General features: G+C 43.3%; 2 protein-coding genes across 3 annotated transcripts; both read left to right on the forward strand.

The window, feature by feature from the left end:
• Positions 1–24: 24 nt before the first annotated feature.
• Positions 25–5,153, forward strand: COG8 (component of oligomeric golgi complex 8). 2 transcript variants are annotated; one of them, XM_023495141.2, is made up of 5 exons: positions 25–392; positions 1,198–1,405; positions 1,862–2,686; positions 3,665–3,833; positions 4,482–5,153. In XM_023495141.2, exons 1-5 carry the CDS (start codon positions 40–42, stop codon positions 4,754–4,756), a joined length of 1,830 nt encoding a protein of 609 aa, XP_023350909.2. In that variant the 5' UTR covers positions 25–39; the 3' UTR covers positions 4,757–5,153. The 2 variants fall into 2 exon arrangements, with proteins under 2 accessions (XP_023350909.2, XP_031805944.1); XM_031950084.1 differs by lacking the exon at positions 25–392 and adding an exon at positions 474–1,101.
• Positions 5,154–6,998: 1,845 nt separating this feature from the next.
• PDF (peptide deformylase, mitochondrial) lies at positions 6,999–14,790 on the forward strand. Its single transcript, XM_023495127.2, has 2 exons — positions 6,999–7,563; positions 14,138–14,790. The coding sequence occupies exons 1-2, from the start codon at positions 7,038–7,040 to the stop codon at positions 14,293–14,295; spliced, it is 684 nt and encodes a 227-aa protein (XP_023350895.2). The 5' UTR covers positions 6,999–7,037; the 3' UTR covers positions 14,296–14,790.
• Positions 14,791–15,584: the final 794 nt, after the last annotated feature.

Here is a 15,584-nt window from a genome sequence, read left to right on the forward strand (position 1 = left end):
CTTCCGCCGGGAGCGGACCGAAAGCCCGGAAGTGCCGACATGGCCGCGGCGGCGGCGGCGGCGGCGCTAGGCGAGGTGGAGGACGAGGGGCTGCTGGCCTCGCTGTTTCGGGACCGGTTCCCGGAGGGCCAGTGGCGCGAGCGGCCCGACGTGGGACGCTACCTGCGCGAGCTGAGCGGCTCGGGGCTGGAGCGGCTGCGGCGGGAGCCCGAGCGGCTGGCGGAGGAGCGGGCGCAGCTGCTGCAGCAGACGCGGGACCTGGCCTTCGCCAACTACAAGACGTTCATCCGCGGCGCCGAGTGCACCGAGCGCATTCACCGTCTCTTCGGGGACGTGGAGGCCGCCCTGGGCCGCCTGCTGGGCCGCCTGCCCAGCTTCCAGCAGAGCTGCCGGTGCGGGCCCGCCGCGGGGCTTCGGCAGCGGCGAAGGGGCGTGGGAGCGAGTGTCGTGGGTTGGTTTTAAAAAAAAGTAAAAATCATAAACGCCGGTGCTCCCTGGGAGCTGCGTCCTCCTTGGGGCTCGGTGACAGGCCCCTGCACAGTTAGCTCTGAGCTAATTTCCTCGTCTGTAAAAGGCGGGGCCACCTTGCTCTGTGTGAAGGAAAAAATGAAGCGCAGGAAGCCTTCCTCTGGGGTTTGCCGGGTGCAGCAGGGCTTTGTGCTTGGTTTCCTGCAGATGTTGAGCCGCGAAATGAATTTATTGCAGACTTCAAACGGGGCATCCTAAAGTTTTTCCACGTGACCCTTTTTTGTCCAAGAAATTTTTTGTGACCCCTGCTGTATTACCATAGAAACCAGATTTGCAAGTCAAACATTGACATCATAATTTTGCGGGCCCCACTTGAAGTTAAGCAACCCACATAGGGGGTCGCGAGCCAGTTAAAGAGGCCTTGACTTAGGCCAAAATCCTGATGAAGACCATAAAAGTAGGCTTTGTCCCAACAGCGAGTCTGTGAGGTGGTGCGAGGATAGTTCTGTTTTACAGATGAAAAAAGCATAGAAGTAGTGATCTGTCCAGTAAGTATTTTAGTTGGCATTTGAATCCCAGCATTCTGCTTCTAACAGGCAGGTCTTTTTCTACTGTGCTGCACTTCCGTTGGATGTGAGTAGAAAATCCCTGAACTTGAGTAATTGGGAATCCGCTTGATTAATCAACTGAAGTTTAGGACTCATGTATTTATCCCTTGATTTGCAATAGGAACTTTGTGAAAGATGCAGAAGAGATCGGCTCTAACCGCCATATGAATACTCTGACTCTGAACCGACACACAGAGATCTTGGAAATCTTGGAGATCCCTCAGTTAATGGACACTTGTGTGCGAAATAGCTACTATGAAGAGGCTCTTGAACTTGCGGCCTATGTACGCCGACTGGAAAGAAAATATTCTACCATCCCCGTTATCCAGGTAACACCACTGTTGTCTTATACTTGCCAGATTGGGACTCAGTCTCTGATGTTCTTTCTGTGCTACCTAGACGTGCACAGAAACATGTAATGGAAATCCTAATCTGGAGCATAAATTGAAAGTTGGCATATATCTTCCCTGCTTTGGTATGATCATCCTTTTTTATGCGAGGGACAATGTGGAATAATAGAGAGCCAGCATTTGAATCAAAAAGACCTGGATTCAGGCTATACCCCTGACATATCCTGGCTGTGTGACTCCTATTTACCTCATTTACCATCTCACTGTCCCTAGGCCACCCACTAACGTTAAAATTTGCAGAGTAGGTCCCAATCTTCATTGCTTTAAAAAAAAAAAAAAGAATACCATACCAATGAAATCACTAGTGTCCAGTCTTTAAAAACAAACAAAAAAAGAAACTTTTTTTCTACTCACCACTTCTGCTAAAATTTGCAGGGCATTGTCAATGAGGTTCGTCAGTCAATGCAATTGATGCTCAGCCAGTTGATCCAACAACTTCGAACCAACATCCAGCTGCCTGCCTGTCTCCGAGTTATAGGCTATCTTCGCCGAATGGACATTTTCACAGAGGCTGAGTTGCGAATTAAGTTCTTACAGGCTCGAGATGCATGGCTGCGTTCCATCCTGACCTCCATTCCCAGTGAAGATCCCTATTTTCATATCACTAAGACTATTGAGGCATGTCGTGTCCACCTTTTCGACATCATAACACAGTACCGTGCCATATTCTCTGATGAGGATCCCTTGCTGCCACCAGCTGCCGGTGAGCCCTCGGTGAACGAGAGCGCCATCTTCCATGGCTGGGTGTTGCAGAAGGTCTCGCAGTTCCTACAGGTGTTGGAGAGTGACCTTCAACGTGGAGGCGGTAGCCGCTTGGACTCTCTGCTTGGCCAGTGCATGTACTTCGGGCTCTCCTTCAGCCGAGTAGGGGCTGATTTTCGGGGCCAGCTTGCTCCTGTATTCCAGCAGGTTGCTTTGAGTACTTTCAAGAAAGCAGTTCAAGAAGCTGTGGAGAAGTTTCAGGATGAAATGAATTCCTATACTCTGATTTCTGCTCCCGCTGTGTTGCGGAGTACAATTCCTGCTGCTGTCCCTGTGACTCAGCCTGGAACCTTGCAACCCCCCATGGGACTGCTGGACTTTCCACCCCTTGCTTGTTTCCTCAACAATATTCTGGTTGCATTTAATGATTTGCGTCTCTGTTGTCCTGTGGCTCTGGCTCAGGATGTGACTGCTTCTTTAGAGGATGCCCTTGGCAAGGTGGGGAAGTACCAAGAATCTCTTTTTAGAGATGAATTGGAATGTTTAGCAAGTCTCTCCCTCCTTCCGCTTTTAATATTTCCCTTCTTCCAGTCTTTTTTTATTTATACATATGACTATTTTATAGTCATATGCAAGATCTTAGTTGAGAATCTCTGGCTACTGTCCAGACTTACGGACTGGAGGAGGTTTCTGAACTTTCATACTAACTCCTGATTGAATACTAATTTTATTATTATATTGTTTCCTTGCACTCTTCTTTTTTATACATACTCTCATAGGGCTGTACACTTTATTGTCCTTACCCTTTTGTTTCAGTTTTTCCCTTTGTTCTCAGAGTGTGACTAATGATTTCAGAGACTACAGCCAAACCTAGGGTAGTGAATTATGGCTAGTTTACTGTATGAATTAGACTTAGGCGTTGGCTGGTATCTATCTTAGCTAAGGGGAAACTTGACATAGGTTTAGCCCCTGGAGTCAGTAGTGATGAGGAGGGAGATGGGATATCTTGCTGTCTCTCTGTCTCTCTTCTTTCCTCAGTTTTAGACGTTTGCTCATGTCTCAGGGAGCAAAACTCAATAGGAAACATGTTTTATTGTTTGCTTCCTTTTGGGTCCCTTATAGTTTGGTCTTATTCTCATATTGCAAATGAATCATTTGTCATATTATCTGCATACTTGTTGCATTGGTATTGATTTCATTGGCATTGAATATTATGTTGCTGAGAGCTACACCAGCAAATCAACAAGCAGACATAGCTGTGGAAGGGGTGATGGTTTGAAGAGCTTGGTGATTTGGGAAATGAACATTTGATACAGTGCACCAGGTTCTTATGGTACTTTCCTTTCTAAAAGCTTGTTTATTGTGTTGTACATAGCATGGCAACTTGGGAGTTGGTAATACTTGGAGAATGTGTCTCATGTTATATAACTAAAGATAGCTTTGTGTTTTTTTGTGTATTTTTTTTTTTTTTTTTAGGTAACAAAAATAATATTGGCCTTTCACCGGGCAGAGGAGGCAGCCTTCAGTAGCCGGGAACAAGAACTCTTTGTCCAGTTCTGCACCATTTTCCTGGAAGACTTGGTCCCTTACCTAAATCGCTGTCTTCAGGTCCTCTTTCCACCAGCCCAGATAGCACAGATTTTGGGTAGGTGATTGAAATCAGTATTTTTCAACACATGACCCATGTGTTCTTACTGGAAGAATAAGTTCACTTCAGTTATTCCATAGGGATGCTTATTGGCTATAGCGATTTAATAAAGCTGGATGACTGAACCAGCTCTGCCAGAAGTGACCATCGTTTGTAAGCCAGTAGTTATTCCAGAATTCTCATTGCCAAGGATGCTTTTTGTTATATGACTATATAGACAGAGTTAGGGAGCATTTATTAAATTTTTACCACATGCTAGGTATTGTGTTGGGACAAACAAGAAGGTAAACAGTTCCTGTTCTCAAGGAACTTGCATTTTCATGAAGAAACAATGGTGGAATGGGGGTCAGGAGGAGGTGGTTGTGATGAGAGCATGGCTGATATGAGTTCTTACTTCTGGAGATCCTGAGAAAGAACCTGCACTGGGAAGAAGAAAAGACAAACATGGAGAATTGCCAGTGTCCAATGGCTTTTAGAACAGAGAAGTCATCCAGGGAGTCATGGGCTGCATTGTCTCTAAAGATGTTAACCATGCATCTTGATGCTTTTCTGCAGGCAAACATTCTTTGTTTTGTTCTGAGTAATTTGTCTCTTTTCTCTCCCCCTCCCCCCCAACTTTCCCACCTCCCTTATCTTTTGAACTAGGTGTTCCACCCACTCAGCTCTCCAAGTTTGGAAATCTTGGACATGTCAACATTCAAGTCATTCAGGAGTCCTTGGCTTTTATCTTGCCAAAGAAAGAGGCAGTTTTCCTACTGGATGAGAAAGGACTGGAACAAGAGATCATAGCTCCAGCTCTAGAACCTACTGAACAGGAACCCAATCTAGCATCTGCTCCTGAAGCTTCCCCAGAGAAAACAGAAGAAAAAAGTACCTCGGAGGACCCTTTGCCATCTGACTCTCCCTTGATTGGGACTTAGTGAAAGGGGTAGTTAATGGCTACTCCTAAAACATCTGCATAGTTTCAGACCCACGCCTGTTGAAGTCATTAATTTTTTGATTGGGTGCACATCTGAAAGACCCGGTACAATCTAAACTTTGTCTGATCCTGTACTACAACTTGCATGTTTTTACCCAGAGTCTGGGTAGGCCTATATAACATGCAGGGATTATGTTACATGCTGTGCCCTGAACAGAATGACTTCTTATGGTTGAATTTATCTCTTGGAGGCCCATACTGGGTTTTTTCTGAGACAGTCTCTGAGAAGGTGATAAAGGAGTACACCTGCACTGAAAGGAAGTCATGGAGTAATTCTTTGGATTCGGAAATGAATTGGGTGGTGTATAAAGATAAAATAATAAATATTTTAGTCATGATGACTGACTTAATTCATTATGTTCGTTGCTGCTGCTACTCCTAAATATCACTATGGTGCTTAAAAGTTTGCAGTGTTTTAAACAGCATTGGCTCTTTACAATAGTACTGTGAGATAGGTAGTGTTACTTTCCCCATTTTATGCCGGAGGAATGGTTCTTGACTTAGCCAGGGTCACTTCAGCTACTTAATGTCTGTGGCAGGATTCTGATTTGGGCCTTCTTCACTGTAAGTTCTATCCTCTAAGATCCTAGCTACTCTTTCATCTTATGTGAGTAACCTTGTAAAAGGAAAAGGATAGAGTAGATCATGGATTGTAAACCTTTTCTTTATGTATTCTGACTTTTTTGGGCACTTTTAAGTGTATAAAAAGAGATACATGGTGGGGGGAGAGCACCAGCCCTGAAGTCAGGAGAACCTGAGTACCAGAGTTCAAATCTGGCCTCAGACATTTAACACTTCCTGGCTAAGTGAACCTGGGCAAGTCACTTAACCCCGATTGCCTCAGGGGAAAAAAAAAGGACCAGAAAAGAAACCAATTATATGTAAATGTAGTTATTAAAATATTTTTTTTTTAAAATAAGAGCATACAACTAATGTGGCCAAAATTAGAAGGGAAAGCAGAAAACTGGGAAAACATTTAATAGTAAATTTCTCTGTTAAAGGACTCATTTCTCAAACTGAGCCAAACTGATTTAAAAAAAAAAAAGCCATTCCTTAATTGATAAGTAATTAAAGGATGTGAACAGGTAATTTTTCTGGCAAAGAAACAAAGCTGTCAATAAGGTCATGAAAAAATGCTCAATAATTATAATCAATAATTAAGAGAAACAAAACTATGAGGTACCATCTCACACTTATTAGATTATCAGGTAACATGATAGAAAAGGAAAATGATATGCTAGAAGAAATATGGAAAAACAGATACATCTCTATGGATGGAGTATTGGGTCTTCAGTCAAAAAGACCCCACCCAATTAAAAATCCGGCTTCAGATACTTTGTAGCTTGTGACCCTGGACAAGGCAAACTTAACTTGTGTGACCCAAGGCAAACTTAACTTGTTTCCCTCAGTTTCTTTATCTGTAAAGTGAGCCAATGAAGTAAACGACAAACCATTCCAGTTTCTTTGCCAAGAAAAGCCCAAAGAGAGTCATAAAGGTCGGACATAACTGAGCAAGAACAAGAACTACTGGTAGGGCTGCAGGGCATAACCAAACAGCCTGTCCAGCTGCTATACCTCCAAAACCACCAGTAGGTCTGTATCCCAAAGAGCTCAAAGAATAAGGGAAGGGGCCTAAACATCCGAAACATAAGCTCTTGTGAGAGCAAAGAATTGGAAATTGAAGAGACATCCTTGCAGCGGGGACTGGCTAAACAAGTTGTGTTACAGACTGAATTATCATTGTCCTCTAAGAAGTGGAGGAGGAGGCTTTGAGGAACACGTGGAAGGTCTATGACCTGATGCAGAGCGGCCTGAGACAACGAGCCACACCTCCAGAGAAGGGGTGCAGATTGAAGCGAACCTTTTTACTTTTTTTCTTGCTTTTTTGGGGGGTGGGAGAGGTAACGGCTAATGTGTTAAGATGCTTTTCGTGACTCCATGTATATAATCGATAGCATGTTGCTATCCTTTCCAAAGGGTCGGGGAGCCGGAGAGGGGAGAATTTGTAACTTAAAGGAAAATGTTGAGAATAGCCAGCTGAAAAATATAACACATGTGCCCAGAGGCCAGGTTTAAGAGCCCTAAGGAAGGCTCGACCAACAAGGTCTCCGCCCAGCCCCTCCGCACTTAAGCAGCTCAGGAAGTGGAGAAACTACGCTTCCCAGGGTCCTCGGCGGCGGAAGCGGAAGCGGCGCGCCCGGCCGGGCTTCGTTCTGCTGGCCATGGGGCGCCCGTGGGAGAAGCTGCTGAGCCTGGCGCTGGGCTGTGGCGGCGCCGCCGCGCCTCCCGTCGAAGGCCCCGTGCTTCGCCGCCCGTGGACGCGCGCGCTGCGGCGCTGGCTGCTGCGGCCGCCGGAGCCCCCGTACAAGCACGTGTGCCAGGTGGGCGAGCCGGCGCTGCGGGCCGTGGCGGCGCCCGTGGATCCGGCGCAGCTGGCGGGGCCCGAGGCGCAGGCGCTGATCGCGCGCCTGGTGCGGGTGATGCGCGCGCGGGGCGCCGTGGGGCTGAGCGCGCCGCAGCTCGGGGTGCCGCTGCAGGTGCTCGCCCTCGAGTTCCCCGAGAGCCTGCTGCTCAGCTACCCTCCGGCCGTGCGCCAGGCCCGCCGCATGGCCCCCAGTCCTCTGCGCGTGTTCGTCAACCCGCAGGTGCGCGTGCTCGACTCGCGCCTCGTCTCCTTCCCCGAGGGCTGCCTCAGCGTGGCGGGCTTCGTGGCGTGCGTGCCGCGCTGCCAGGCCGTGCAGATCGAAGGTGCGGGCCCGGGGCGGGGGCGCGGAGGGGAGGTGCTCCGGGGAGCGAGAGGGGCTTCCGGCGAGCGCCTGCTCGGTGGAGGCGTCCAGAAACACCTGCTGGGGGCGGGGCGCTGAGGGTAGAGAAGGGAGGGGTCATCCAGCCAGGGCCTACTCGGTGCCGGATGCTGAGGATAAGAGGAGGGAGAAAAGCATCCAGGGAGCACTTACTCAGTGCAGGATACTGAGGACCCCGAGAAGGGAGAAGCACCTGCTGAGGGCAGCGTGCTGAGGATACCAAGGAAGGTGACAAGGAAGGAGAGGAGAGATGAGACGCAGAAGGACGACTTGGGCCTGGGTTGGGAGGGAAGGCACAAAGATTAAGGCTACTGGGGAGGACTGCTTGCAGAAGGTAGCCAGGGGGTAAAGATGAGGAGGGAGGACAGGGAGGACAGCCAGTGAAGGCCCTCAGGTGTAGAAACCCCCAAGCAAGATTCTCCTTGACTTCTCAGCTGACTCTTTGCCTGGCCCTGGACCAGAGATACAAAGTTAGTTAGTTTCACTTGTCTCTCATCCTAAGTGGAGAAGTAACATAGACAGTGTCAGTAATTAGATACAAATGTCTGTACAAAGTAAATAGTGTAGTGGAAGGAGGGGGAGGAGAGGCTCTCCTTGAAGCCCCAAGATTAAAGACTGTTATATTGAGGGTTAAGGAGGCCGCTTTGGTTGACTTAGAGGCTTCCCTTAATGTTTGCATTCCTCAATTTCTGATTTCTTGCCACCCCAAAAACAGCTGCTATAAATGCACTTGTTCATATAGAGGTCCTTTTCCTTTTTAAAATCTCTTTGAGATTGGGCAGCTGGGTGGTGAAGTGGATGGAGCACCACAGCCCTGAAGTCAGGAGGAGCCGAGTTCAAATTTGGTCTCAGACACTTAACACTTCCTAGCTGTGTGATTCTGGGCAAGTCGCTTAACCCCAGTTGCCTCAGCAAAAATAAATAAATAAAATCTCTTTGGGATACAGACCTAGTAGTGGTATTTCTAGATCAGAAAATTTGCAGTTTCATAGCCCTTTGAACATTGTTCCATATTTCTCTCCAGAATGCTTGCATCAGTTAACAACTCCATCAGTAATGCATTAGTGTCCCATTTTTCCCATATCCACTCCAACACTTATCTTTTTTTGTTGTTGTTATATTAGTCACTCTAATAGGTGTCTAATAATGTTTTAGAGCATTTTTTATGACTAGATAACTTTAATTTCTTTGTCTGAAAACTTCCTGTTTATCAGTTGAAGAATGAGTTGGGTTTTTTCTTTTTTAATACTATTTTATTTTTTCAAACACATGCGAAGATAGTTTTCAACATTCACCTTTTCAAAACTTTTCAAAATTTGTGTTCCATGTTTTTCTCCATCTTTCTCTCCTCCCCTCTCCAAGAAAGCAAAAAATCCAATATAAGTTAAACATTTGCAATTCTTCTAAACATATTTCTGTATTCTTCATGCTGTACAAGAAAAATCAGATCAAAAGGGAGGGAAAAAAAGAGAAAGGCAAAAAAGCCAAGCAAATAAAAACAAAAAGGTGAAAATACTGTGCTTTGAGCCACATTCAATTCTCTTTCTGGATGTGGATGACACTTTCTATCACAAGTCTATTGGAATTTCTTTGATTCACCTCATTGTTGAAAAGAGCCAAGTTACTTGTTACTGTGTTCATTGTTTTCCTGGTTTTGCTCATTTTGTTCAGCATCAGTTCATATAAGTCTTTGAAAGCTTTCTGAAATCAGCTTACTCATCATTTCTTATACAGCAATAATATTCCAGTACATTTATGTATCATAACTTATTCAACCATTCCCCAAGTTCCTTGCCACTACAAAAAGAACTGCTAGAAATATTTTTGCACATGTGGCTCCTTTTCCCTCTTTTATGATCTCTTTGGGATACAGATTCAGTAATAAGACTGCTGGATGAAATTTGATATCCCTTTGGGCACAGTTCCAAATTGTTCTTCAGAATGATTGGATCAGTTCACAACTTCACCAACAATCATCTTTTTCTATGACTTGCAATCTTACAAATTTGACTTAGTTCTCTATTTGAGAACTGAGACATAAGAAAAATTTGCTATAAAGCTTTTGTTCCAATTTTTTGCTTTCCTTTTAATATTGGCTGCATTGGTTTTTAATGTAATTAAAATTATCCCTTTTATGTCTTGTACTCTTCTCTATTGTTTGGTTATAAACTTTTCTCTTATTCATAGATATGACAAATTATTCAGTGCTCCCCAGATTTGTTATGATATTACCCTTTATATCTAAGTTATGCACCTATATTTTGATTCTACCTTGGTAATCTGTACCTAGTTTCTGCCAATTAGTTTTCCAATTTCCCCCACGGTTTTTCTCAAATAGGACATTCTTGTTTCAAAAGCTAAGATCTTTGTTTTTATCAAATACTATATTATGGTCCTTTCCTACTGGGTATTGTATACCTAATCATTTCCACTGATCTCACACTCTTATTAGTTAGTGAGTATGGCTTTCAAGTAGTCCAATAATCTGGATCTCCTGGATCTCTTTTCTGGGTTGTTTGTTTTTCCAATGAGGTATTTTGATTTTTTTCTATTTTTCTTTCTTTTGATTTTGACTAATTCCTAATGAATCATAGAGTCAGCCATTAGTTTCCACTTTACTCATTTGCAAATTTTAAGGTATGATTTTCTTTGGGTAGCTTTTTTTTTTTTTTTTTTTTTTATTTATTTATTTATTTTTTAATAGCCTCTTATTTACAGGATATATACATGGGTAACTTTACAGCATTAACAATTGCCAAACCTCTTGTTCCAATTTTTCACCTCTTACCCCCCCACCCCCTCCCCTAAATGGCAGGATGACCAGTAGATGTTAAATATATTAAAATATAACTTAGATACACAATAAGTATACATGACCAAAACATTATTTTGCTGTACAAAAAGAATCAGACTCTGAATTATTGTACAATTAGCTTGTGAAGGAAATCAAAAATGCAGGTGTGCATAAATATAGGGATTGGGAATTCAATGTAATGGTTTTTAGTCATCTCCCAGAGTTCTTTTTCTGGGTATAGCTAGTTCAGTTCATTACTGCTCCATTAGAAATGATTTGGTTGATCTCGTTGCTGAGGATGGCCTGATCCATCAGAACTGGTCATCATATAGTATTGTTGTTGAAGTATATAATGATCTCCTGGTCCTGCTCATTTCACTCAGCATCAGTTTGTGTAAGTCTCTCCAGGCCTTTCTGAAATCATCCTGTTGGTCATTTCTTACAGAACAGTAATATTCCATAATTTTCATATACCACAATTTATTCAGCCATTCTCCAACTGATGGACATCCATTCAGTTTTTTGGGTAGCTTTTGTACCTCTTTTTCTATTTGGCTGTGATTTTACTTTTAAAGGAATTTTTTCTTCAGTGGATTTTTCCCCCCAGTTTGGCCAGTTGTATTTTTTAAGGAATTGTCTTCAGTCAATTTGTCCTTAAATTTCCAAGCTATTGATGCTCTCTTGCATATCTCTCATTTCTTTTCCCAATTATTCTTCTCTCTTATTTGAAGTTTAAAATGCTTTTTTTTGAGCTCTTCTAAGAAGGCTCTTTGGGCTTGAAACTAATTCTTATCCCCCTTTGAAGTTTTGCATATAGGCATTTTGTCCTTGTCTTTTTGATCTTCCCTCATCACTTTCTATGGTCAAAGTTCTTTTTTGTTTCTTGGTCTTTATTGAGGCTTTTAAAATTGAGGTCCTTTCCTGGAGTATAGAGGATGCTGTCCCAAGCTTTTTGTGCTGGGGGGACAGGAGTAACTGATGAGTTGCTCATCATGCTGGGGTGGCCCGGCCTAGTCCTGTTGTCTGGTTTCCTGGGCTGGCAGTTTATTTTCTTGGCTGGGACTGCAAGCTCCACCATTGGTCTACTGTGTCACTATCCTGTTGAGCCAGGACTAATGGGTCCTGATTGCTGGTGTGTGTGTGTGTGTGTGTGTGTGTGTGTGTGTGTGTGTGTGTGTGTGTCTACAGGCCTTCTGCTGGCTTGCTCAGACATATTTTGCATTGGGTTGTATTCTCTTTTCATTAAAGTGAGAACGACCTTTGCTGAAATTCTTCCAAGCTATCTTAAGCTGGGAAATTGTTTCACTCTGTCTCTGTAGGTTCTATCACTTCAAGATCTATTCAAAGGCCTGATTTAATGTTTCTCAGGCAATGATTGCCACTCTATAATACAGTTTGAGATCTCTTGTGGATAGGCCACCTCCCTTCACTTTTTTGTTTGTTTTGCTGAGGCATTAAGGGTGAAGTGACTTGCCCAGGGCCACATAGCTAGAAAGTGTTAAGTGTCTGAGACCAAATTTGAATTCAGGTTCTCCTGACTTCAGGGCTGGTGCTCAATCCACTGTGCCACCTAGCTGCCCTTCCCTTCACCCCCTCCCTCCCCCATTAATTCCCTTGATTAAAGGTCAAGAGACCTTTTGGACTTCTAGATGATGTTTATTAACTTTTTTTCAAATTAATTACATTACCTTTTTTTGTAGTTGATTGGTGTGATGAAAAACTCAACTCTTTAGATGGATTAATTTAGCTGATTAGCAAATTCCCACCTAAGAGATCCACAAGGTCCTAAACTAGAGTGGTACATTTTGGTGGAGAGAAAGGGTTGGGAAAGGGCCACCCCCATTAGATGCTGCCCAGAAGGGAAAGGTAGACACAGGGCCTCCCCTGAATACTTTTAGACTAGGGGGCCTTCAGACTTTCTTGATCATGTATCCCTTCAAATCGTTTGAGCACATCTCTTCAAGATGTGTCTATTTGCTTATTTTTCCATTGCACAGTGCACTACTCTGTATATGCATCGTAGTGACTCGAAGCTAGGAAGTTCTAGGTTCATACCTTGGCCCCCTGGATACAGCATTTCACCTCTGAGTTCTGGAGGGCTGCTTAGGACCAGGAGCGGCAGTGAAGAAGCCCCATGGGAGAGGAAGCTCCCTGCCCTGGGGAGAGCATGGGTGTGGGGCCCCAGTCCTGCTGCTGCACTAATGTAAAACAAACAAGTAGAAATTTTTAAAAATCAGATTGCAAATGGCTAGAATTTGCAGAGCACTTAAAAGTTGTGTAAGTGCTTTACATGTGTCATTTCATTTCATGAGGTAAGAGCAATTATTTCCATTAATATTTATTTATCAAATGAAGTAATCTACTTACAATGCATTGCACCCTTTAAAGTGGTATATAAATGCTAGTTATTAAATTATTTACCGAAACTGAAGCAGATAAGTGACTTGCCTAAGGTCACATAGTTATAAAGTGACTGAGGCCAGATTTAGTTTCAAATTTTTTCTGGCCCTAGGCCCACTGCTCTCTGTCCAATGGTCCATTAAGCTGATGAAATAATATTAGTCAAAAAGAAGCCATTGGCATATAAAAGGAAGGGGAGTAACATGATCTATCTAGTACCTTAGGAAAATCACTTTGGCATCTTTGTGAAGGAGGGCATGGGGAGAGACCAGTTAGGAGGCTCTGGAGGAGAGGCCTGATATGGGGGTGAGGGAGTGTGGGTAGCTGTGGCAGCTGCTGTAGCTATTTTAGTAAAGAGAAGGGGGCAGATGTGAAGGGATGAGGGGGTGGAACTGGCAAGATTGGGCAGTTGAATAGAGATGGGGAAATGGGATGATGAAAGGGAGGAGCCTGGGAGACTGGAAACATGGTGCTCTCAACAGTCATAGGGAGGTTTTGAAGGTGAATGAGTTTGAGCAGGTGATAATAGAATGACATCTGCTGTCCAGATCATAGGCTGTCCTTGCTAAACTAGGACTGAGGTATCAGAGTGGACAGAGCACTGGATTTGGAGTCAGGAACACCTGAGTTTAAATGAGGCTTCAGAAGCTTACTAGCTGTGACACTAGGCAGGTTAACATCTACTGCAGTTTCCTCATCTGTAAAATGGGGAAAGTAGTACTGGGAAAGTCAGATGGGGTGATGTACAATGCTTCAGATGCCTTAAATACTAGGGTGACTCACTCTTCCTGCTTAATTAAAAGGAGGTTGGTGGTATTCTTGCCCAAGCGAGGAGGTGAACTGGGAGGCAGAGAGTAAAACAAGAATTTTAGAAGGTGGAGGTAAAGGAAAACAGTATCTCTTTCTAGGATTCTTTGGCGTTTATAGGGTTCTAAACTGGCTCAAGTTCAGAGTGTTTGGCTCCTGGTAACTAAGTAGACATCAGTAGGCTGGAGGAGGAAGAACAGAAGGAATGAGAAGCTACTTGGGAAACAACAGACAGAAAGGTAGCTTTTATATCTCCCAGCTCTATTTTGTGTTCAAGAACCTCAACTACAGATAGGAACTGTGTTGGACACTAGGTGAGAGGAAGAATTGCAGCAGTTCCTGTAAGGGGGATGTAACTTCCTTTTCTGGATGCTGTTCTTTTTAAAATGCCACTTATTTAGTCAGCAAGGAGAATGTGGAAGAAGCTTAATTAGAAAGGAAGAAGGGGGAGTATGGGATGAGATGGAGACTTGCCCATTGCTTAGTGTTTTCACCAGTGCTATGAATTTCTTTGCAGGATTGAATGAAAATGGAGAATCTGTGGTGTGGCAGGCAAGCGGATGGCTTGCCCGGATTATACAGCATGAGATGGACCACTTGCAAGGCTGTCTCTTCATTGACAAAATGGACAGCAAGACTTTTACAAATGTACGGTGGATGGAAGTAAATGATTGAAGTCCTTATCTCCATCACAAATTGGGAAAAGGCATCTTCCAGTAACTGTACCTTTAGGCCAGCCATGTTTGAAGTAAATCATGTGCGTGGCCTACGTTCTGCTGATCACAATGGTTGGTAATTTATGTGCTGATTCAGGAAATACTTCTAATGAAATTAGTGCTGTGGGCAAAATAGTTGACCTCCATTTTGAAAAGGAATAATTATTGCTTGGATTTATCTAATAAAAAGGGCGACATATAGTGAATAAAAGACTCCCCTTAGGTTAGGAAAATCTGGATGTGAATCTTGGCTTTGAGAATATAGTAGCTGCTTGGCCACGGACAAGTCACATAAATGCATGAGCCCTGCAAACTGAGACATAGACATGTTGCCAAAGCCTTTGAGAAAGGGATTTTATATACTGGGAGCATAAATTATAATTCCAAATAAGAATAAAAATAAATTTATTGAGTGGATAACACAGTACTTTTTTTTCCCCCTGAGGCAATTGGGGTTAAATGACTTGCCCAGGGTCACACAGGTAGGAAGTGTTAAGTGTCTGAGGTCATATTTGAACTCAGGTCCTCCTAACTTCAGGGCTGGTATTCTATCCACTACATCAACTAGCTGCCCCTAATATAGTACTTTTCTTGAAAGTCTTCTGGAAAGAAGCATAAACATACATACATACACACACTATGAATGGCATTACTTCATGATTTTTACTAGACCTATAAAAGTAAAGCCAAAAACTAGTCATAATGTAAACAATAGAATATTTTGTAAATAGTCGATTTAAATGCCTAAATAATATCGCTTCTTGGCCTTTTGGCTAAGATCAAGTGTAAATGCCTAAATAACTTTTTAGCTTTCAAATACGCCTGTAGGCAGTCTGTTCTCGGTCATAGGATCTTTTTTTTTCTCAATATTTTATTTTTCCAAACATGTAAAGATTTTGTGTTTCAGGTTTTTCTTTCTTTCTCCCTCACTTTCCTCCCTGCCCAAGGTAGCAGGCAATTTGATATAGGTTAAATATGTGCAATTAATATATATTCCTAAATATATTTCCATGTTTATCATGTTGTGCAAGAAAAATTCAACCAAAAGGGAAAAAAAACAAACAAAAGATGAAAATAATGTGCTTTGGGAATAAAAAAAAATTCCATATCTTTCATGCTACACAAAAAAAAAAATCAGATCAAAAGAGAAAAAAAACTACAAGAATGGGGGAAAAAAGCCCAACCAAACAGCAACAAAAAGGTAAAAATACTGTGCTTTGATCCACATTCAGTCTCCTTGGTTCACTG

Source organism: Sarcophilus harrisii, chromosome 2, assembly GCF_902635505.1.
Source record: "Sarcophilus harrisii chromosome 2, mSarHar1.11, whole genome shotgun sequence".
Classification (NCBI taxonomy): domain Eukaryota; kingdom Metazoa; phylum Chordata; class Mammalia; order Dasyuromorphia; family Dasyuridae; genus Sarcophilus; species Sarcophilus harrisii.

What these genes read in the sequence shown, in the direction of transcription:
- COG8 (XM_023495141.2), top strand. Translation starts at nt 40, where the DNA reads ATGGCCGCGGCGGCGGCGGCGGCGGCGCTAGGCGAGGTGGAGGACGAG. An exon ending in CTACCATCCCCGTTATCCAG is followed by an intron (nt 1,406 to 1,861) that starts GTAACACCACTG and finishes TAAAATTTGCAG; the next exon opens with GGCATTGTCAATGAGGTTCG. An exon ending in CCAGATAGCACAGATTTTGG is followed by an intron (nt 3,834 to 4,481) that starts GTAGGTGATTGA and finishes CTTTTGAACTAG; the next exon opens with GTGTTCCACCCACTCAGCTC.
- PDF (XM_023495127.2), top strand. Translation starts at nt 7,038, where the DNA reads ATGGGGCGCCCGTGGGAGAAGCTGCTGAGCCTGGCGCTGGGCTGTGGC. An exon ending in CCAGGCCGTGCAGATCGAAG is followed by an intron (nt 7,564 to 14,137) that starts GTGCGGGCCCGG and finishes ATTTCTTTGCAG; the next exon opens with GATTGAATGAAAATGGAGAA.